The sequence below is a fragment of the Grus americana genome, chromosome 2 (genome assembly GCF_028858705.1).
Source record: "Grus americana isolate bGruAme1 chromosome 2, bGruAme1.mat, whole genome shotgun sequence".
In the NCBI taxonomy this organism is placed as follows: domain Eukaryota; kingdom Metazoa; phylum Chordata; class Aves; order Gruiformes; family Gruidae; genus Grus; species Grus americana.
In genome coordinates this window covers 25,947,283-25,971,497 of record NC_072853.1, presented here as the reverse complement: position 1 = coordinate 25,971,497, position 24,215 = coordinate 25,947,283, and the positions used below count along the sequence as shown (strand labels likewise).

The 24,215-nt window shown below is 40.8% G+C and overlaps 1 protein-coding gene across 2 annotated transcripts; it reads left to right on the top strand.

Annotated features, from left to right (window-relative positions):
• Positions 1-841: 841 nt before the first annotated feature.
• On the top strand, positions 842-23,608 carry PLEKHF2 (pleckstrin homology and FYVE domain containing 2). 2 transcript variants are annotated; one of them, XM_054817752.1, is made up of 2 exons: positions 842-974; positions 20,121-23,608. In XM_054817752.1, the coding sequence occupies exon 2, from the start codon at positions 20,135-20,137 to the stop codon at positions 20,882-20,884; it is 750 nt and encodes a 249-aa protein (XP_054673727.1). In that variant the 5' UTR covers positions 842-974; positions 20,121-20,134; the 3' UTR covers positions 20,885-23,608. The 2 variants fall into 2 exon arrangements, with proteins under 2 accessions (XP_054673727.1, XP_054673728.1); XM_054817753.1 differs by lacking the exon at positions 842-974 and adding an exon at positions 8,956-8,974.
• The last annotated feature ends 607 nt before the right edge of the window (positions 23,609-24,215 follow it).

Here is a 24,215-nt window from a genome sequence, read left to right as displayed (position 1 = left end):
GGTTTTAAACCAAGAGGGCAGGTTTAGACTAGATATAAAGAAGACATTTTTTACAGTGAGGGTGGTGAGGCACTGGCACAGGTTGCCAAGAGATGCAGTAGATGTCCCCTCCCTGCAAACATTCAAGGTCAGGTTGGACAGGGCTCTGAGCAACCTGATCTAGTTGAAGATGTCCCTGCTCATTGCAGGCGGGGTGGACTAGATGACCTTTAAAAGTCCCTTCCAACCCAAACTATTCTATGATTCTATGAAATTTTGGAAGGACTAGGTTAGCTGCTGATCAGCAGGTTAGATTTGGAAAATATTGCTCTGGATGGCTTGATGTGTAGATGATGACAATACAGAGGAGGGAAGGGGCTCCTCGTGTTTATGAGACTGCTGGTGTTTCTGGTGGCAGTTTACTAGCAGACCTGCTGTAGTTTCTACAAGCTGACCAGCAACTGTTCACACTAAAACACATTAGCAACTCCCTTCTGTGGGCTGTAAAAGGTTTATGCAGAGAGAGGTAATAAAAAACTTGACCATCCTTATTTACTTATGGGAGAACATGCTTGGAGCCACGGACATAAAACACGGGCCTGGGATGGTGCACAAAGAATGGAATTTTTTTAAAAAAAAACAAACCAAAACAAAACATTGAGGTAATGCTCTCGTGTCCTGAGAATCCCTCTATCCACGACAGGCCACTCGTGGGTTTAGAGCCGCCGGGCCCTCCCCTGCTCTCCCCACGCAGGACGGCTCCCCGGGCCCCGTCCCACAGCGAAACCGCCTGCCACAGAGTGAGCGATGATGCCGCCTCAGCCCTTCCCGCCGCCTGGCTCCTCCCAAGATGGCGGCGGCCCCGCCCCGCGCGGGCGGTGTCCCGGAGCCCGTCCCCCGCCGGCGGGGTGTATGACCGCGGTGGTACGGGGAGAGGGCGGTGGGGCTGGCGGTAGCCGGGCTCTGGGGCGGCCAGCCGGAGTGAAGCGTACCGGGTGAGCAGCGCGGGCTCGGTCGCGTCTTGGTGGAGGCGGTTTGGCCGTTCGGGCCGGTCGGGGAGGGAGAGGGAAACTTTCCTTGCGGAGCCTTTCCCCGCCGGGGCTCCGGCCGCTTTTCCGCGGCCATGTTGGGAGCCGGGGGCTGCCTGGCGGGGAAGGAGCTCCGCCGGTGGGAGACGACGCCGTCCCGTCGCGGGGCTAGGGCGCTCCCGGCCGTCCGCGGGGGTACTGCTGCTTCCCGCCAGGAGGCAGGCGGTGGGGCGGGAAGGACCCGAGGAAGAAAGGGGCGGCGGGTGCTGGCTTGTCCCAGGGTACTGAGAGAGTTGTGGGGCCTCGGAAGCGAGTTCGCCTTCAGGAGGGGGGGAAAAACTAACATCGGTCCCGCGGTGTTACATAAGTGCCTGAAACTCCCCAACTCGTGACTGGCGCCGAGGCCCGGGCGGCGGCGGTCGCTCGCCGTGGGGCGGCGGGACGGTACAGGGCGGAGGGCGCTTCCTTCCCCGGCGGGCGCCCCGGGGCAGCCCGCCGCCGCCGCTGCGCTCCCCCGCAGGCTTTGCCCGCCGCGGGAAAGCGCCTTTCTCGCTGTTCTAAACTCCTCGTCGTTCTCGGAGCGAGTCGCCTGAAAAGTCTTGATGCTGTGGTAAAAAAACCCCACAGAGTGGCGCGGCTGCAAGCATAAGGTGCTATTTTTTTTATGTGAAATTCGCTTATTTTGGAGAGGAACGTGACTGGTCTGCTTAAGATGCATGTGGCACATAAGCTGTTGTCTGAAAGCGGTTCAGGAAAAGACAGCCACATGTTTTTCCTCTCGCCTCATTTGAAATACTGTGTGCATAGACAGCGATATTTATAAATGGCAAAACTGCTCATCACGGCACGAAAGCATTGAGTGAGTCTGCTGAGCAGTGCGTCTTGGCATTGACTCTGTTGCTGCTAAGAGAAGACGGCTGTAGCCCAAATTTTGACATAAAGCATCAGTGCATTAGTTGTTGATAGCCAAAATGACCTGTTATCTCATTAACCGTAGATTAAGAGGATTCCTTTGCCTATATTCTGGTTGAATTGATGAGAGTGGTTCCAGAACCATCATTAAGTCCTAACTCAGGCTGTCCAGTGTGCTGAATAGTTACTCTAGGTGTTGATGCTTATCTGACAAGCACTACATCCGAGGCTGTGATGTGCCTGATGGCTTCAGTTTGGACAAGGTTAATACAGTAGGCAAAGTGAGTCTAAAATCAAACCCATAACACTGGAATCAGTTTCAGAACTGAGACTGCTAATTCCTTTCTCTCCTGAAATAAAGAGAACCTAAATACTCAGATTTCAAATTCTAAGACTTGTGTATTGAATTATTTTAGAGATGGCTATCTGAAAGAAGGGAAGTATTTAAACATGGCAAGTACTTAAAGATAGTAGTGTAATCAGTGCTGAGATGCTACAGATGATTTGCTTTGTACGCACTCATCAACATGCAGAAAGGAATCATTTCAGAAAAGCAATGTTTTTGCTCTTAAACTATATAATCTAAATACTGTGGCCTAATAAAGTGACAAATAAGAATCTTTATGTAGTTAAATGTCATGTATATCAGCTCAGTTTGTTAAATAACATTTTCCGAGTTGCATTAGGGCTGCACTACTTATGCTGAAAACGGCAGTGAAAGTGAAGCGTTGTGAGCCCGAGTCCCAAATTCCTGTTTCTGAATGCAAATTGGCCATGTGCCTTTTGGAGTGTCTATGAGTTCTACCCTGCATAGAAGCCCACACAGAGGAAGTCCCATAAATGCTAAATGAAAACCGATCAGTAAAAAATTGGAGCTGGGGACACTGGATCAGTTTCTTCTGTCATATCATCTAAAAAGAAACAGAGCAGTGTCTTTTCACCTAGAAGCAAGTTTTCATTAGCTGCAGTGATGAAATCATTATTTAGCAAGAGCTGCATTCCGTTTCCCTTAAATTGTGGGCTGAGACTTACTTCTAGTATTGCATATGTCCTTGGATGAACAGAAGATCTACCTGTAACATCCTGAAGCCCATTATTTTACAAAAATTATTATCAGTAAAATTGTCTTTATGTTCAAACAGCATTGTGGCTTTTAAGTTTCACCATTGTGGTAAGTGGATGCAGGAAGGTTTCATCTCTCCTGCATCAGTGCAGTAGAGAGAGATGGAACTGCCGTTTCAGGTGAATCATAGAATGGTTTGGGTTGGAAGGGACCTCAAAGACCATCTAGTTCCAACCCCCCTGCCATGGGCAGGGACACCCTCCACTAGACCAGGTTGCCCAAAGCCCCATCCAACCTGGCCTTGAACGCTTCCAGGGAGGGGGCATCCACAACTTCTCTGGGCAACCTGTGCCAGTGCCTCACCACTCTTAACAGTAAAGAATTTCTTCCTAATATCTAATCTAAATCTACTCTCCTTCAGTTTAAACCCATTACCCCTTGTCCTATCACTACACTGCCTGATAAACAGTCCCTCTCCATGATATGACAGAGCTTAGCATATCTCATTTACCTTGGCAAGAGCCAAGTGAGGGCAATAAATCCAGGGTGCTGTCTACAGGCAGGGTACAAACACTGGATTTGTTACACTTGCAGCATTTTTGGTGACTTGTCCTCGGCAAAGAGGGCTAGAGGTGTTAAAGTGAAGGCTTAGCGTAAAACATGGCACGTAGATGAGGGAGAATTGAGGGTTTTAATGTTTGCAGATATAATTTTCAGAAGCAGTCTCTGTTAGCTAAAATGTTAGAAGCAAACAAATGGCATGCAAGTTTTTGCTCTTAAAGGCCATTTATTAGCGGGTGATGTGAAATAAAGAAACCCCAGCATTAATGATGGATAAGTTTCTTAGATGTTGTAGGTAAGAAAGTTAACATCTTGATTTTTGTATTAAGAAATTAAAACTTTTTCTGTACTACTACAAGTTCTAAAGGTATGTTTGTGACTTAATCCAAACTGTTAATAGTCAAGCTTACTTTTCCATTTAATTCTTGTGCTTTTTTTAATGATAGATGATGCTTGTATATGCATATTTTACTACTTTCAAGGATTGAGTAATTTGATGGAAGTGTGATAATTGGGATTGTTCTGAAAGAGAATAAATAACGTGCAAAAATAGGCTTTTGAAATAGAACCACATATTTAAAACTTTGCATTTGCTGCACAGGGAGAAAGTTGGCTGTTGTAGAATAACTTTGGTTTTCCTGATTTAGCAGAGGACTTGTTTTTGCAGTTGAGGGGAGTGAAAAGGTACTCTGTAGATAGGTGTGGTAGAACACATTTACCATACTAAAGATTATTTTAGCATTGTCATAAGCTATAAGATGTGATGACAACTGTGTTAGCAAGTAGAGTCCTGCAAATTCTGAGCCACATGAGTAGTTCTGTTGAAATAAGTGTCTGCTCGCATGAGAAGTGGCTTAACTGGGAGTTGTAGGACAAAAATTCTCCTTTTATGAAAATAAATATTAATGTGCCTAAGTGTTATTGAACAGAAGAGTACTTCATGTTTTTCAGCCTGACACTTTAGTATTACATAGTCAAAAATACACTCATGTGTGTACTTTGATTTTCTGAAGTTACGTAAATAGGTAAGAGTGCTACTGCCTTGGATGTAATGATGCTTTTTTTTTAACCTACTAGTGATGATAAATAAATAACTTAAGGATTTTAAAAATTATTTTGAAGGGTGGCTTTTTTTTCCTTTGCATTGTTATGTTTTACAATAAGACAGTGTTAAGCATATTCTATATGTAATAAAGTAGGATTTTGACATTTTATGTAAGTGTAAAAGAAGAAAAACCAGTTGAAAGTTAAGGATTTCAAATATGGGAATGTACCTGCCCCCCCATTCCTGAATGTAATAAGATGACATGCAAGCAGTTAGTTACTGTGACAAGATGCAATCTCTTGAGAAGTTGTACTGATGCAAGCAGATAAAGAGGGGTTGTTAGTGATGTATCTGATCTTTCTGTCAGCAGCTTTAGCTTTCACTAGATACCTCTTGTACCTCAAACATATCATCTAGAGGTAACCGTTTTGCTTTTAAGCACTTAGTATGCCTTCTGCAAAAGGAAAAGTTACAGCATGTTCTCTGACATTTGCATTTCTAAAGTGTGTGCATAATTTGTTAATGCAAATTAATATTAAAGAGTGTACAGTACACACTGCCGTTCAGGTTGTCAGATAGCATCTTTCTCAGAACAGTGAGCTGTGCAGGTTAACTTCAGTGCAAACCTTTGTGCAGTTTTAAAAGTTTCCTCTAGATTGTGCCATCTTTGCTGCAGCAGTAAGGGCCTAAGAGCAAGGGAGAATGGCCTGCTGGATGAGAATCACGTGGACCACGAGCCCCTGTGGTATTCTGGACGCTGTTTATTGCGCTCAGAGGACAGGGTTGTGCTGAGCGCTTTAATGTCTGTACTCCAAATGCTTTCCGTATAACTTTAAAATACATCAAACACATTTAACAAGCAGTAAAAGGGGGGAAAAGGCCAGTGAGTGCACTTCCCAGGAAGGCCACCTACAGTAAGCTGTTGTAATTACGGGGTTCTTTCAGGAAATTACTCTTTTTTTTTTTTTCCTTTTTTTTTCTTCTCATTCTGCTTTAAATTTCTCCTCACTTAGGTGTCAATACTTGGTAATGTAAAACTTCTGCTGAAACTGATTTTTCAATGTACTTCTGTTCTGAAAGCTGTGTGTGACAGTGATTCCCATCCCTCCAGCCCTGATTCTGGTCTGGGTTAGCAGCGTGGAGGCAAGTGACCTGCCCTTTTAACACACAGGTTATGGCTGAAAAGCTGGTTATGTTGAAGACTGACAAATTCTATTTACAATTCAATTGTTAAAGCTTTCCTTTTCACTTTTGTCGATAGCTGTCAGATGTCGGTTTTCTAGACTTTCACCATCCACCCTTATGTCACCAGGTAGCAGCATTTGATATTAAAAAAGGGCTTATGTCCCTTGCTTAAGAAAGAGCAAGTTAACACTTGGCTTATATGTTTTAGGTATTGCTGGATAAATAAATTTTAAATATTGCTGGGGGGGTGACAGGTCCATGATTGCAGCACTTCAGTGTTGTCAAGCTTCCTGAAAATCACAACATGTGGTTTGGTTCCAAGCCCCGAGCTGTGTTTTGGCTGCAGGCGAGCCCTGGGTTTCTGCTGGGCTGGTGGTTTGCAGCCTGATGACAGTCCTGCTGTGTGCGTGGTTACTGGGGCTTCAGCCATTTTTTGGTACCAATTTGAGCCACTTCTTTCAGGAGGCTTAAATGGTAGGAAGAAGATTCCCTGCAGCCAGCCATACTTGCCCTTAGTCTGTTCTTGCTGGTGAACTAGTGGTAGAAATTTTGGCGCTTTTTTTTTTTTTAAGGAGGTCAGAATTTTAAGGAACTATGAGTATTCTAGTTTTCCTACTATAATATTGAAAATGTGCTGCAGCAGTGCTTTATTTCACCCTGTTAGGTAGTGGCCACCTGCCTAGCCTCCTCAAAGTATTTCTACAGTGTAATATAGTATCAGGATTGCCCCCTGTAGCAGAGATTTCTTAACTTACATGGGTCATGAGCAGCAGAAAGTTGAGGCGATTGCACCTGGTCAGAGGAGGAGTTTGAGTGTTGTTACTTGGCTTGTGTCTTGTTTAGTTTTGTGGAAATGCCTGGAATTGCTGAGCTGGTAAAAGAAACCTGTTTATCATGCAGCTTCTTTTCCTATAACAGGATATCTGAATTTAACGGACATGTGCATGTGAAAGCAATGAATATTGATATAATAAAAAATGAAATAGTGATGATGTGGTTATGCTGCTGTGCTTGTAAATTGTCAGACTGCATGGGAAAACTTTGCTCTGTTTTAAAACACAGCTGGCTAAAAGCAAAAGGTCTTTTGTGTTGCACTAATTTGTAGGAAGTTAATGGCTCTTGCCTAGCTTTGACTACTTGGTAACTCTCTATAGCTTGGTCATGCTATAATCAATTACCTATAGTCTAGTTCTGTTAGTAAAATTCAGTACCTTTTCTCATAATGGTAGTAAACTAAAGAAAACTTAAACCAGAAAGCTTTTCTTTACACTGACTGTTTTAAGTACCTGTGCATAGTAAAAAGACATAAGCCAGTAAACAGGCAGATGTGTCATAAGTATGCATCCATGAAGAAAAGGAAAATAAAATTCTCTTAACTCGAGGAAGCTCACTTGAGAGCTACCAGCACAGCTACATGTTCAAGTGCTAAAACATGCAGGTGTTCTGAAATCTAGGAGGGGCTATTTTTAGCGTATGCTTGTGTACAAGAGATACACATTGGAAATCCTTCCATAAATGTTCTCTACTTGTAGGTTAAAGATGATGCAAGAAGTATGTTGGCAAATACTATTTATTTCAGTCACCGAAGACCAAATCCTCTTTTTCACAGTGACTGAGAGACGATGTAGCTAGCCGTTAGCAAGTTGCCTCCATGTGTGCTCTAAATACAATAATCCATAACAACAGACTGCACAATGATCTGGTTTTGGAGAGCTGCTTGCAAGATGGATTTGGCAACACTTCCTGTAGAACAGCTGTATCTAGATCTGTTTTTTTTAATACTAATGATACTGTGTCCCTTCTGCAAAAGAATTTAAATACATCTGTCTATTTCAAGACTTAAAAGGTATGATGATGCTGTGAATTCTCTTCATTGTGCTGGGTTAGCAAAACTTCAGGCAGGATCTAGCTTGTTCTGAAACTGGTTATATCCTTTTGATTGACTTTCTTTTCTTCTTTTTTTTTTTTTCCCCTGTGTCCCTCACCCAATGTCCATTTAATGTTAAGTGTGGTAGTATTTGTAAATGTCAAGTTATTTGCTAGCCCAGATGGGTGCCCCAGTGCTGCCGAAGGGGCTGTTGTCAATTAAGCCCTTCCTTCACAGGCGAGCATATCAGATGGGAAGGGCACACCCGGTGCCTGTCCAGGCAGCCTGGAAGGGAGGGGTAAGTCACTGCTGCCAAACTGGAAAAAAACATTTGCTGGGAGAGTCTCTTCAAACAGCTAAACAATTAGAGTAGAAAAACATCAAATTGTAAACAGAAAAACATATTTGGTATCGGAGCCTGGTTGAGTGATCCTTTAGGAACCAGCCCAGCATGTGGGGTTAAATGTCTGCTGGAGCTTCTCGAGCCGGAGCAGGATCCCAGGCTCCTGTCCTCTGCCCTTGACTCTTCTGGCACATTTCTAAGCTGTTGGTCTGTTGTTTGCTGTTCTTCTGATGGCTTTTAGCTACTTGGAGCTGCAGAGAACTTTGGAAGAAACTTGAACATTTTTGGGCTCAAGATCAGTGGAAGTTGGTTTTGAAACTGTATTCTGGTGTATGTTCCCAGTACTTTGGTTAAGATGAAAGATCCAGTTTGCTAGTACCAGAGACTAGGCTAACCACAGCTAGTGCTCCTAAATACATGCAAATGGAAAGTTGAAATACTGGAGTATTTTCCCATGACAGCAAAGATTTGATCTGAATATTGGGTTTTTTTCAGTTAATTGTTGATTAATTTAAAAGGACACATGTGTGTTAATAGTTTATAAATATATAGTTTTTATATATGTATCTATGAAACATCTGCCTTTTTATTTATACCCATTTCAGTGTGCTGACAGCTGCAAATGTTTGATATGCCCATAGCTGCCTGGATCTTGCTTTCTGTGCTTCGACAGATGAGTTTGATGTCAAATTGGAAACACTGTTCGTGGTGGGTTAGGCCTACCTGTTCACCTCTGCAGAGCTCAAGCTTTCAGGGTTGTGTGGCAGTATGCTGTGGGGATTATTTTTTTTTTTTAATTTCTTTAATTTTAGCCAGTACCTGGTTTCCACATGCACGTGCTGGCTACCTCCTTCACATCTCAGAAGGCATTAAGAATTTTCTCATCTAAATGGCAGCAGTTCGGCTGGCAGTACGGTGTTTTACAAGTGCTGTTCAGAGCCGTGTAAGCCTGCATCACTGCTTAGTGAGCACGCAGCTTGTTGGCAGACAGGTAAGGACTCAGAGATGAACCAAGTTTAGGAAGTTGCTCCCTTTGTTGCTCCAACCCTTGACTACTAGGTGGAGGATGGAGAACTGCCTATTTCTTTCCAGCAGCAGCTCTGTCCCTATCATGCCAGGAAACAAAACCAATATCAGCTACCATGGTTTATTATAAATAGAAGCCTGATGGTGATAATAAGCAGCTGATTTCATTAAAAAGCTGGATCTGTCTTGCTCCTGGGCTTCTGCAGTGAGCTCTTTTCTCCCCTAAGAGGCATTCAGGGACTTTTTCCAGTGAACTTGGGGACAGAAGGGAAATACAGCTGCTTCTAGTTGGTCTAGGAGTGGATTGAGGCTGTCCTGATCGTGTACATCCCTGTGGTATGAACCCTTTAGTACTGTCTGGGTTTCCATCTTCCATATTTTGTGTTACTGCCAAGGGGAAAAAGGTAGTGGGAACAGCTTTGGGACTCCACAATTCTGGATTTCTGTGTGTCTTTAATGGGTGCTGCATGTTTCTTGCTCGGAGCAGGGGTGCTGATGTTACGGCACGTGGCAGTCTAGCCAAGGTGGTTCCTCTCATCCTTTGCGTGGGGCAGGCTCCAAGCTGGCTGAACTCGTCTGGTGGGGCAGCCCACTTCCGCATGCCTTTATTTTCCTCAGGTCTCCTCTATGATTATTTAGCATTACAACTCATTTGGGATGTGGGAGCTAGTCTTTCTGTTTACAAGCAGGTGAAATTGTTGCTCTCTTTCTGGATGAGATTTATTGTGTTAAATACCAAACCTTGCGAGAAGCTGATGTGCAGAAATTGGATGGTTTTGCCTGCGTACAGCAGCACGGGCAGTGTGCTAACTGTTCAGCATAGTAGCCTGGATAGTAAGCAGCCCTTGTTGTGCTGATACGCATGCTGCTTGGCAAAACACATAATCTTCTGTTAAAAATAGTTTCCTGTACCCCAACTAGCTTCTGAGTGGGTTGGGAAATACGAGGTCATACATCTTGAAAGAGCTATCTGGAAGTCATCTCCATCCCCCAAGTGGAATTGCCCTTTCTAGGCATTCCTAGCTCAGTTGGATAATGGCTATTGCTTGAAGAGTAGTGTGCTTGCCATGCAGGTTTGATAATAAAGTTTTTGTTTTTTAGTCATTTATGTTCTTTGAGCAATTCTTGCACAACTGGTCAATTAAAGGGAAACAGCAATCCTCTCTTGTAAGTTGGATATTAGAATATACTAAAATTAATTGTAATGCCTTGGAAGAATTACTAAATTGTAAGGTGTTAGGCAGTTAAAATAGGGATTTCTACCTTGTACCCTCAAGAAGAGTTTTAGTGGCACTAGACTTGTGACAGTCACTTGCAGCAGTTTAAAGACAAAACCCAAACAGATCTGTCTGGGTTATTATGGTAATTATAGGTTTATGATGGCATCTGACTAGACAAATGCATGGATTTGCTTTCATGATGCATTTGGACATGACTAAATGCTGGACTGAGAAATAATATAAAGATTTCTAAAATATCGTCAAGGTAGAGTATTCACAGGTCGCACAGTATGAAGTAATGTGGTTGCTGTTAACCTATTTCCAGCATGGTTTCTGTGAGTCTGTGGCCAATGCCAGAACGCTAACCAACAGGTTGAGACAAATGAAAGGTTAAGACTGCTGGTTTGTACTGGATGTACCAGTAAGGGAGTGAGTGAGCTCATCTATTTCCCCATGCCATAGCCATTGCTCCACAGGCTTATGCAATGCAGGAAGCCATGTCTTCACAGTGGGGAAGAAAAAATAAAAAATAACATTCATGTAGAAAACATTACACTGAGAATCATAGAAATGAGACTTGGGAGAGGTCCACAGTATCATTTATTCTGCTTTTCTGCCAGCGTAGTATTGATCGATGCTTACGCTATGGTTTCTCTATAGTGTTGGGATGAAAATGTCACAAGCATCTTTGCTTCCTTTAGAGTAATCCACAGCAGCCATGGCATTGCCATCATCCTTTTCCAGTGTTTTATCTTGTTACTTTTTTTTTTATTCTATTAAATGCCAATAATTAAAAGGGTGTGAAAAATGGTGCAAAAGTACAGCATATATTGCCCTAAGGAAAAGGTAATATTTTTTTGGTCTAAATCAGGTCAGAGTTTCTGTCCTGCTACCTTTCTCAATGCTGCAGCCATTAACCAGATTAAGTCAAAAGTAATTTTGGGTAAAGACTATGTTGAAGTTCAGAGGGATCTTACTGCTTCCTTTCCTGCTGTCATCTCTAACTTGATGTAGTCTCTTTAATCTCTTGGTCCTTATTTCTTTGCCGTATCATGATGTAGTTTTTTGTCATTCTTGATACTCATATATTTCAGATATCATCAAGTTATCTTCTTCATCCTTACCAGCTCATTACAGTAGCGATAGCAAGACGGTTTGTTAAATGCAACAGTTTCAAGAATACTTTTATGAAGAGAATTATTAGAGAACTGCTTGTTAGGAGGCTGTATTTCTCTTTAAGTGACAGTTGTTGTCTTATGTTTTAAATAGCATCTAGGGCAGCTAGCTCCAGCACAGTACAGGCATTTAGTTGCTACTGTCATGTCAGCTTTTAGCAGTGATGAAGACCTTTAGAAAGCGTTTGTCATACTCTTATCTCCTCTCAACATAATATTTTTTGGGGTGAAATTTCTTTTAATTTCACTTAACTTTATGGTCAAATTGGTCTTTTTACTGTTTTATATATTGCCATTATTTGCCAGTTGCTTTTTATAATGAATATTAAAAATCCATGCAGTTAATTGTTATAGATGTATTTAACTGTAAAATATAGAATGAAATATTAATTAATTCATAAATGGGTTAATGGATACTTAAAAAGTTTCCTCAATATTTTATTCTACATACTGAATGATAGAAATAAAGTTTAATTAAGTCTGTCTTGCTGTTATTTCTATATCATCTTTAATCCAGCTCTTGTTATTACCTTTATGGTCCTTGACAGGTAGTGCTGACTTCTGCATGAACACTCGAATTCTGATTACAGCTAATCAGATCTAAGTGCATAAAAAGCTTAATTTTGCCAACAAAGATGACATAGCGAAACATTGAGGACAAGCAATGGTATCATCCTTCTCTGCATGTATTGAAGGAGGCTGTGTGGGAGGTGGTAGTAGTGAGGCCAAAGGAAGACTTAAAATTTATGCTGATCTCTTTTCTGACCTGTGTCAGAAATGTAGAATATCTGCTGTGCGTGTGTTCAGCAATTTTCCACACTAAAACTATTTTCATAGCATTAGATGTGGATAAGTGTCCTTCAACAGGTTGCACTTCAGAAATTTACACTGTTTTACTTGGCAGTGGTGCAAAAAGACAAGTGTTGTTCTTGAGAGCAGTACATATAATATTAATAGAGGTTAGAGTACTGTCTTACAGTACTGAGATGCCTTCATGGCTGAAAGTTTGTCCACAAAAAGTAGTGATATTAGTATTTGACAGAGCTTTTAAATCAGAGAGATGTATGAGGGATCTGGGTAAGCCAATTGTTTGTGTTTATTCAACTGTAAGTCAAATTAGCATGTCTTTCTTGCATAGGCAAAGTGCAAGGGGAAAGCTGAATGAGTCTGATGTGATAATATAATGTATAACAATTATTTGAAACCTATTACTAAAAAAAACCCCCACGTAACTATGTACTAAATGACTATTTATGCCTGATGAACTCTTTTTAAGGAGAGTGTGGTATTTTCCTCTGTAGATCCAAAAGATGAGTCATCTTACAAATCAGTCATTTAATGCACATTTGATACCTGGTCTGCAGATAGTCCTTTTCTGTCTTAGGTGTACAATTTACTTGTTTCTGTCTCGTAAAAGTTTTACTGATCTTCTGTACTTTTTATGTCTGTTTAATTTGTGTGATTAAGTATAATAAAACAAGATTCAGTTCTATTTGAAATCTCTATTATTCAGAGCCTTCGAGTTGTGGAGTCAGACATGATAAAACCTTTAACTTTTGCCTTTTATTAAGGGAGTCTAAATAGAAACTTTTATTATGAAACCTATGTTACCCTTAGGCAAGAAGGAGAATGGGTTAGTTTGAAGGTATGTGGTGGAACATAGTTGCTGATGTTGTTTGTATGTGTAAATGCAGGTGTGACAACAAGGGCTCTATGATGACTGGCTAATTATTTACAAGTTTATTGGGTGGCAAGGTATAATGTGCTTTCCTTTAGATCTAATTTCTACCTTTTCTTTCTTTATTCCTTTTGTATCCCTCCATTTCTGAGTCTTCTGTTTCTTGTTCTCTACACTTGCTTCCCTGCAACAATATCTAGATCTCATGTCATCCGTTCTAATGGTGTGATCAGATACTGTGGTTAGTGACATTTTTTTAATTGGACTTGTGTTACTGAATCTGCCTTGGAAACATCCAGGATCTGCTACTGCTTTAGAACTGGATGGACCTCTGTGGTTAGTTTTGAGCTTTTATACTTTTTCCAGCAGCTTAAATACACTTTTTTTTAAAAGCTGTCACCTTAACTGTGAATGTATGTAGTAATGGATGAGCTGCCTGCATCCTGATACCATGGCTCTGAGAATCTAGACTGCTTGGTTTGTAGTAATGCAATGTGTTAAATGTAATTGTTAACAGCCTAATTACTAATTGTAAAGATGATGATAGATGAACTGGAAATTATCGCAAAGCCAGTAGCATTTTCCTCCCTTGAAGGAGCATTGAAGAAAAATAATGCTAAAAATTAGATGCTTATTAATTAATGTTTGTTGGCAGGGACTGTGTACTGGATGAGATTTGTTCTTGTCCAGACCTGAAAGTAATGGAGCACTGCTGTTTTCTGCTGTACTGCTGTAGAAACTTGGGAGTTCAGGCTGTCCCCCTCTCCTGCATACTTTTTGTGCCTGTCCTGCAGTCTAAGGGGAGTGCTGATTGTCATGGTAGTACACACTGAGCTGGGGTGAGGAAATGTTTCTGTGCTGAGCTGTACGCAGTCTGCATCACTACGCTATAATAGCTTTTTTTCATCTCATTTCTCCCCTCCAGCACCTTTGTGTTATCTATGGTTCTGCTCTGTGGTGATCGTGTCAGCTGCTACAGTCCTAACATAGAAGAGTTTCCTGGCAGTCTTGAATTAGGTGTAGCTATGTCAGTCAAGATTGCTTTCTTTTTAGTTGATTCCTAATGTCTGTCTTCAACTACAGCTATTCTTCTGTGCGGTTTAGTTTGGCCTCTATCAAGAACAGAGCTAGCATATAAAATAACATTCTCCTCTTTTAAAAAAGACCTGTATAAGCATTGATTCCTGGTAGATGTTCAGTTTGGTCACCAGGATACAGTGGCAGAAAGAAACAATTACGTGGGAAGTGACTTGTCAGTGTGCAGCAACCCTAACAGAATTATTTTCCTGTTGTAGTAGTCTGGAATGTTAATAACAGTAATAAATACATGACTTCCTCAACATAAGTTGTGTTTTAGGTAAGTGGGTAACTTGTTAGTTCTTCAAAGGTTTCGGTAACATCTATGTTTGCTCACTTTGAAGGTGACTGTTCTCACCAACAGGATACAAATGTAAAACTGGAGTGAACTAGGGGAGCAAGAAGATCTTGGTATCTTGATAACAGAATTGTTATTTCTGTAGAAGCTTCTTGTGAGTAAAAGTAGAAATAACTTAGTGTCAAAGACAGTGCTGCATATGGTGGAGGAGTTGGGGCTTTCTGTGTCATGAAATAAGTATTTTGTCACCTTTAAATAGCATAATACGCTACAGAGATGAAGGCCTTTGCCCAGCATCTTCATTGTGCGACAGGCTTACTGAGAGCATGTGTGTGAGAAAGAGGACAAACTGCAGCTATTGCAGCATTTTGGAAGCAGAGATTTACCTACTTGGAAAGAGTCCTAAACCCTGCTCATGGGGCAGCTCTACACAGCTAACTTTTTTTACAAGGTGATCTATTTATTTTTGCAGTGTTTTGATTGGCAGCTAGTACTACACTGCAGTCTGGACACAGAAAATGAAGCTGATGTGATGGACTGATGATCCTTATAGACAGAGTCATTCTTGCATAAGGGCCTGGGTACCTTTGGGAGTTTGTATGCAAAAAGTGTAAATCTGGAGTCAAACGTGATAAAAGTTTGAACAATAGTTTTGAGATTTTTGACTTCAGAGCGTCCATAAACGGAGACTATGCATAACACGTTCCCACTCTCCCCTTAAGTGGAGCTGTCTAGCCTGTCATCTTGAAGCCTATGGTTCTGGTTTATTCCTCACTTGATTTGGGTCATGTTTTCAGCAATTTGCCATCACTTGGGAATTGCTTTGTTTGATCAGGTCTTGAGATCTTGCATCTTGAGGACAGTAATCCAGTATCTGCTTCTTATAGTGGCCAATAGTAGAAACTTCAGAAGAAAGTTTTAGCTGGCAGAGAGGAGGATATTGCCACCCAGTTCTAGGAAATGATCTGTTATCTTTTACAACACATCTGAATATGCCTTAAGAAAAGATTGTTGTAATTTTAAGACTAGTAGTTAATAACCTTGCGTAGCTTTTGTACTGTGACATCTTGGGGTTAAATTTCCTTTGTGTGTTCAGACATTATTTTAATTTAACATCTCCTTGGTCTCTGTGCTCCTGAGAAGAGGTGCACCTCTACCCCGAACTGTAGCTCTTGTGACTTGGGGATGGCTTCTTTTGTATTTCTGGTGTATCTTTTTCCAGGTAGTTTCTCATTATCCATTTCTGAACTTACTTCCTTTCTCAGAAGGGGCTAGTGAAGGTGAATGAGCACTAGTGTGTGTAAGATTTCAGATGGATTTTTAATCTTTAGCTCTCTAAAAACTTACGAGGAAAAATGTCTGCTTATTAAAGTCTTATCTATTAGTGTGGGGAAAATACAATTCATGCCCTGGAAAGGTGGATTAATCCATAGCAGTCTCTGTCTCTTACTGCCTTAATTGAGGCTGGTAGGTGAGAATTGGTTGAATGTTATAGACAAAAATTTCAATCTAGAAGAGATGTGATTATCTTGTCTTTCCTAATAGTCCTTAGCTTGCCCTGGATTCTTGCTTTAAGTCCAGTAAGTGATTATTTTCACAAGCTGAAAGTACAGTCTTCAGCACAAGTTCCGGAGTCATGTGTCTTGGTTTCAAGACATGATGATTATTAAATGGTCCTGGTTAGAGTTGTTTTCTCTTAGGTCATCCTAGAAAACAGTTAATTAAAACCTTTAGCCTTTTCTCCCCCGTTTTTCTTCTCCCTGTGCCTTGTATTTTGAAAGCTTTTGTGGTGACCTTGGACCAAGTTTGCTATTTATTGGCAGAGAGTGCAGAGAGGGCTGAGTTGGAGTTAGGGAGCAGTGGGTGCTTCCTACAGGTAACTTCACACCAAAAGCTTGCTTTGCTGAAACTCATCAGTATGATTCTAGTTTTTTGGAGGGGTTTTTTGGGGGGTCAGTTCTCCCTTGTGGAATAGCAAAAGCATTTAACTTGCTGTAATTTGCAGATAATTCTTATAAAAGTGTAAGCTTAGAAGTAACGCATATTGATTTGTACCTGCAGAAAGGTGTATTCTTCTGGTCTGTCCCCTTTGCACTCTGCTGACTGATTCCTTCCCCACTTCACGGGGAACATGGGATTACTAAATAACTTTAGACTGACCCTGTGTCTGACTCCTTGCTTTCTAAGTCCAAAGTGACTGTTGGTTCAGCTTTGGCACTTGAAAAGGCTGTTTATTGCTAGCGTGTTGTTAGATGGGAATGGTTATTTGGCAGTTAATGGCAGCTAGCCCTCATTCCAAATCCTGGGCTTTGGCAGTCGGGCACCTGAATTTGATTTTTTTTTTTGAGCCTAGAACTACAGCAAATACACATCAAAAAGTTTCTAGTTTATTTTTTACGTTCCCTCCTTAGTACTTTCTCTTTGGTATATAGAGATAATAGACAGGACAAGCCAACAGCATTTCTGCGGAGTGGCACCATTAAATTAGACAAGGCTGTAGTAGGAGTAAAGCTGATCACTTACCCGAAAAACTCACTCCCAAGTGCCAGTGTTGTGCCTCCTTGCCATGTGGTAGTAGGTAGTTGGAAGATGTATATTAAAAAAAAAAAAAAAGGAAAAAAGTGGCTAGATCTTAGTGCTGAATAAAACATATAAAGGTGGGTGTTGTGTCCCTGTGTGTATAAGCTAGTATTGGTGCTGGGAATGCTTCAAAGAAATAAGGTGTCTGTTGAAAGGTATATTTTGGTTATGCCTGTATAGTCATAGCATTAAAAAAAAAAAATCATACTGATGTAATTTGAGTCATCTGCTGTTCTCTGGAAGGAAAAAAACCCCAAACCTGTAATACTTCTGTTTACTGATCAGTTTAAGCCGATGTACTTTCTATGCAGGGCACTGTCTAAGCACCTTCCTTCCCATCCCTCCATTGTCTCCCTCTGCTTCAGCTATCCTGCCAACCCAAGCCCTAAAACTCTGGTTTGTTTTCAACTTCGTCAGCCCTCTGATCTAATTCACTGTGTAGTTTTCGTAGCGGCACAAGGGAGCAGGGAGGGAGGCAGATAGCGTGAATTGGTATCACCACAGAAGGAAAGAAAGCAGAATGGTATCAGCTATGTTTGGTGTTGCAGAAGGATTTAGGGATTTAGTACAGTGTCCACTTGTGGACATCTCTTAAAGGGAATGATGGACAAAGCTTTGAGAACCTTGACTGGGTAATGATTCAGAAAAGTAGGGCTGCTGAAGGAGGTGGAAATAACAGTGGGTTTTTTGTTTTGTGGTGGTTTTTTTTTCTCCTTCCACTTCTCTCTAGAGATAAGTGACAAGCACTTCAGTCCTCAGAAAGCTTAATAAAGAAGGTAGTGATGGTTATTCTGATTGAAGAACAAAAAGAAATGTTTGTTTTGCAGCAAAGGTGACCTAAGCTTACTGTTAAGAAAATACTTTCAAAGTGATCAAGTGTGGAGCCACTGGACAGGATAGTGGAGGAGGCCAGCTTTTGTTTTCAAAGGTTTGACTGATACCTGGTCGAAATAGCATAGGTGTACTTCCTTGTGTGCTTTGATGCAGTGGAAATAAATCTCTCGAACCCTTTTTATAAGTCAGTTTATGTTTTGTCTTGACCTTCTGCAGATCAAGATAATTTCAGATTTGGTGGCTTTGTAATTTCACTTACCATAATAAACCATTTACCGTAACTATAAAACCGGTTAACACTATATTCACATATTGTAACTAATGCTGTAAAGGCACATACTGAAAATTCAAAAGAATTGCTGAGTAATATCTGTAATGGATTCTTCTGTCTTCAGTGTTGGACTTTGATACAAGATAATGTTGTATGCAGAGCTTAAAAAAGGTTGTATCTGAGTAAGCCCATTTGTCAAACTATTTTTGTGTGGAACTAATTAAACCTCAAAGCAATAAGTTATTTTTTAATCACACCTAATGTTAGGCTTGTGGATTTGTCTAATCACGGGTAACATACTTATTTAGATGAGGCCTGATAAGAGACTTCTGTGCCACCAAATTTCTATCAAGAAGTTTCATCCCTATTTTGTAAGGAAGTATCTGAGCTTTGATTTATAGGAAGACAACTGGCTGGATCAGGTTATGGCAGAACGAGAGAGCCTGAGCAGCATCAAGTTTAAGCCTTGTTTCAGCCCATTTTCATCTCTGTTATCAGCTGATGCTGTATTGATGGCAGGCAGTGTAGATCTAAAAGAAAAGGTAGGTGAACATAGAGGACTTCCCAAACTGGGATCGTGTTGGGAAGCACAGGTAACAGGCACCAGAGTATTTGCTACTCTGCTCTCCTTCAGGCCTGTTCAAAGCAGTGGTTTCTACCAGAGGGTGTTCTGAGCATCAGCCCTGCAGTAGCTGGAAAGGAAGGCACAGAAGAACTGTCCTCTGCGTGCCAAGAGACAGGTCTGTCTGTAGTATTTGCTAGCTGTCTTGCTGTTCTGTCAGCACACAGTTCAGGTTCATGGCTCTGCTCAGGAGGAGCTTGTGGGGAGCAGATCTGGATCAGACTGTAAGGAGTTTCCTTTGCCTGACTTGTGCGCAGGAAGCTCTAGGGTAGAAGTCGGGCTAAAGAGTGGTTTGCCAAGGTGTGAATCACTAATAGTAACTTCTTATTTTCAGTTCCCTGTTGGATACCTTAGGAATCTTGCCGTTACAAGAGAAAAAAAAATCTTATTTGCTACTTGGGAAAGGGCAAGAGCTGGTTTTAATCTGTAATTGGAACATATGTACTCTGTAGTTTATCAGCATCCTGAAATACGAAGCCTTCTTGCCTAAACTTCTAGCTTGTGCAGGTCACTTAGTCTTTCTCAGGAGCAGTTGCAAGCTGTGTAACTTGTCCTCTGTGCTGGTCTGCCTGCATACATCACCTGATCATGATGGATGCAGATGTGGTTTGAGTAGGCAAGGAGGGAATGACTGTGGGGCCCCTGCAGAAAGAAGGCAGCAGCAGGCAGGCGATGGGCCACCAACCATGACTCACTCCCTGCTCCTGGCTCGAGTTTGCGGGTGGTGGGGGGTGCAAGCTCTGGCCTGTACTAAATGTTTCTAGTAGGTATATTCATGATTTTGGCTCATGATTTAAGGTTTATCTACTGGAAAAAGAGCGATACTGAGCTTGGGTATGGTGGTTTCCTATGCGAACATCAATTATCTAATTTTTGTTTGTCACGTTAACACTAACATGGGTCTCTGAGCTGCTCAGTTAAGTTGATGTTTCTGTCAGTATTAGAATTTGGAATGATGGATGATGCTTTCTTTTGCCATCCAGTGAGTAGGTACAGAAGGATATGCAGAGAAATATGAGCATTAAATCAGGATGTGGTAACTTTACTAGAGGGGAAGCCTCCTAGTCTGTTGCCAGAGGCTCTCAAGAGCAGTGCTGTAGGTGCTGTGTGATAAAGATAGCTGTCAGCTGGATGGAACATCTTTGCTTTTGAAAAAGAGACTAATCGGTTGCTAAAAATTCTTAGGCATTAATACTTATTTAAATCTAGTCCAAGTCAGTGTCTCTGAGCCAGCGGGTTCTGTTAGATATTTTAAGAAATGCAGGGTTGGTACCTTCCTTGGGGAGGGCTGCTGTTGAATCAGTTCTGTCCTAACAACAAACTTTTTTTTTTTTTTTTTTTTTTTTTTAATTTTAGGTTACTTGTGAAAGATGGTGGATCGCTTGGCAAACAGTGAGGCAAATACCAGAAGAATAAGTATAGTGGAAAACTGCTTTGGAGCAGCTGGTCAACCTCTGACTATTCCTGGTCGTGTTCTGATCGGAGAGGGAGTACTAACAAAGCTGTGTAGGAAGAAGCCCAAAGCGAGGCAGTTCTTCCTATTCAATGACATTCTTGTTTACGGTAACATTGTCATCCAGAAGAAGAAATACAATAAACAGCACATAATCCCACTGGAAAATGTCACTATTGATTCCATCCAGGACGAGGGAGAGTTACGGAATGGGTGGCTTATCAAGACACCAACAAAGTCTTTTGCGGTTTACGCTGCCACCGCCACAGAGAAGTCAGAGTGGATGAACCACATAAATAAGTGTGTTTCTGATTTACTTTCCAAAAGCGGGAAGACTCCTAGCAATGAACATGCAGCTGTCTGGGTACCAGACTCGGAAGCCACCGTATGCATGCGCTGTCAGAAAGCAAAATTTACGCCCGTCAACCGTCGTCACCACTGTCGCAAGTGTGGCTTTGTTGTGTGTGGGCCTTGCTCTGAAAAGAGGTTTCTTCTCCCGAGCCAGTCTTCCAAGCCTGTGCGAATTTGCGACTTCTGCTATGATCTTCTTTCTACTGGGGAGATGACTGCTTGTCAGTCCACTAGATCAGACTCCTACAGCCAGTCACCTAAATCATCTTTAAATGATGTATCTGATGATGATGATGATGAAGACAGTAGTGATTAAGGACCAAACATTTTTTCCGTGTGTTGCAATTTGTGTTTTGAACCATATGGAGCTGCTTTTGGGGAAGTCTACAGTGAGGTTCCTCAGAAAAATCCTGTTTTAGCCATAAAATATGCCTGAATATCTTCAATTGCAATGTGCCTCAATCTATGAATTCTCTAGACAATAGGTTTTTCACTCCTCTGCAGGGATAGACTGTTGCAAATGTTACCAGAATATTTTCGAACTTCTTATACTTGAGTTGTGTCTAGGTTAAACTTCTGTGGAAGATTGGAGAATAAACCATACTTTCTTAATTTAACAACCCATACTTCCTAATGTTTCATATTGATATGTTACGTGGGGTTTTTTTGGATGTGGGGAGGAAAACTGTAAGCATGCATGGAACAGTGATGTTTTGGTTAATCTCTTAGACCATCTTGTTTTTTCTAACCATGGTATATCATAAGTTGAAATGTGACATAACTTACAAACTTAAATGTCACAAAACTTGGAAATCTTGTTTTGCTCTTATTTATGACTTTCTATGCCAAGCAGTGCCTTGTACCAATTGTGCTGAATTCAGGAAGCAACAAACCTATTCTGTGTTGTCTGTATTTGCCTGATGCTGGTATCTGAGAGATTGTTGGTGCTATTGAAAATAACTGCTGTGTTCAAAGTGGAGCTTTGACAAGGTCATAACTGTACCCCATGGTGGGTGACGGAGTCCCGAATCACACGTCCTCACCTGTGCAGGCAGACCCGAAGACTCTGCAGATTCCCCCAGGCTTCAGCAGGGTTCTCCTTGCAGCAGTTGCATTATGGGTCGGGATCTTGAGATGAGAAGCTTAGGGTGACTCTTCACGGGGATTTATACGTTTTCTTTTCAGAACAGTTTCTATGTTTCAAATTTGGCAAATGCATACTGAAGTTTTAGTTGGGTGACATAACGTTTGGATGTGATAGCCTATATGTTTTTGAAAATCGTTCTCCAAAATGACACTAAATTGTTTCTTAAAACATTGGTGAGAGGGTTGGTTTTCTTTCTTTTTTCAGGAGTTTTATTGGCTTGTTTAAAAATAACCTTGTATTTTGAACAAAAAGCCTGCAACTATCCTTATAAAATTGGCTTTTTTTTTTTTACACAGCTGACCTCAGGATAAATGTGAGATGCAAGTTCTTTCATTCTAAATGTATACCCAGGACCAAGAAAGATGTATTGAAGAACTGTAATGAAATTGTCAGTGCAGAAAATGTCTCTACCGTAGTATTCATTTTTACTTTTAATAAGTTCTTGAATACTGAAATGTCATGTTCCTATATAAAGTAAAAGTTAGACTTGCAAAGACATGTTAAATCCCCAAATGCTATGTTTCTATATTTTTATAATGGTAGCATCAATTTTGAAGCAGAAAAACCTCTTTGAAATAGTTGTATGAATATAGTAGCAACTGACTTTATAGAAAAAATGTTAAACTTTTGTATCTCTTTAAGTGACAATTTCTGCACTGTTTGCCTCAGTTGGCAATAATTGGGTTAAATATTTATTGAATAAACAATCAATGCTGCATATTGCACTAGTCTTCCTTTCTGTATATTGTAAATGTCAGTTTGTGGGTTGTTGTGGTTGGTGTGTTTTGGTTTTAGGTTTTTTTGGTGGTTGTTTTTGTTGTTTTTGTTTTTTTTTTTTTTAAATAAAAATTAGAGCACTTCAAAGCCGTAGCTCTCCATGAGATTTCTGGTAGCTAAAGATGCACTTAGCGTCTTTAGGGAGGCACTCTAATAGTTTACAATACATTGCTTCAGGTGAAAATTGTGTTAATATTTTTAGCTTGGGCAATTTCTAAAAATAAGGGTTTTTTAAAAAAGCACTGAAGAGTATTTGATCTACTTTGAAATAAACATAAAAAGGGGAAAATGCTTTCTGATGGAGACAAGGGACCAGGAAGGCTCTGTAAAATTGCCAGACGAGTGTATACAATTGTACGTACTCAAAGACTAGCTAAGTAATTACATAGACTTAGTCCTTGAAAGATGAGGGAATGGTGACCTGCAGCAGGGGAAAACAGGCTCTTCTGAGAAGGCCCTTAGAGTTAATAGTGCTTACTTTTTGTACCTCTCTTACTCAATATTTATATTTCAGGAATGGAGACTTCTCAGCTTCAGTTTTTCTACAGAATCAAAGTACAAACCTCCCTTGTACATACCTTCAATGACAAACAGTCGTTTTCTTCCTGATGCAATTGTTTCCTCTTTCTTAAGCTGTCAAATATTAACTTGTCTTGTTAAAGAGCCTATCTCCTCGTGTGCTTTCCTTGTTTTTCTGTATGTTGTGCTTACTTTACAGCACTTTCCAGGGGGTGGGAAAAAGGTTGCTGAGAGTTAGATGACATCCTATATTTTGCAGAATGTTCTTGTACCTACTTTAAATATCTTCTTATCTGTGAATGAAACTTACGCTGTGCTGCACTGATCCCTGAAACTGTAACCAAACCAATGTGTGTGTGTGAGACTTTTCATCTGAAATTGATGTATATGGTCCAAGCTTTTTGAGAAAGCATTAAGGGAAAAAAAAAAGGCTTATGGTAATACTCCTGTCCCTCAGTGGTATTTGTTTAAAATTTTACAAAATGGACTTAACATCGACTTCTCTTGTACTTACAAATTCCTGAAAGGGCTCATTTTGTATTTTGTAATCTTGTTCTGTCAAATTATTTTATTTACAAATATATGGTGTAGCTTCAAGTCTATGTGTTTACTTTTCTTTAACTGGGCCTTCAAGTGTGACAGAAAATAGGGCGCCTGTTTTTTTCTTGACAAGTATTTTAGCAGCAAGTTTGTTCACTGTCAGGAGGGACTAATAAACTGGGAGTATAAGCGTACAGGAGGAGATTTAAGACTAAATTGGAAACAAATGTAGTTATGGATTTAGAAGCAACTTACACATTTGAGTAACTGTTTAAAACGAGGATGACCAAGTGTGTTGCAAAGCTGAGCTGGTTTTTGCTGAACCCCTGCTGGGTATGAGGCTTCTCTTGGTACCAAACTGGAGAGGAACTTTAGTACATTTCCTGGAGCTTCTACACTCTTAAGATCTTAAAATAGTGAATAAATACAGTCCGTCTCTGTATATTTTCTGTACTTTTTTTTGTTTGTGGTAGACTTAACCCTCTTGGTTTTGATAAGCTTTCCAAATCCAGTGGAAGGAAAGCAGCAGCAGGGCTTGCAGTATCTCTTATGCAAGGCTCTGCAGTCGGCTTCTGCTTTGTACCAAATGCTATATTGAAGAATATAGAAGTACTCATTTGCTTTAGCTGAGTTCACATTTTGCCCACTCTCTACCAGTATTTCA

Excerpts from the sequence above, each read along its gene's own strand:
- PLEKHF2 (XM_054817752.1), top strand. The coding sequence starts at position 20,135 with ATGGTGGATCGCTTGGCAAACAGTGAGGCAAATACCAGAAGAATAAGT.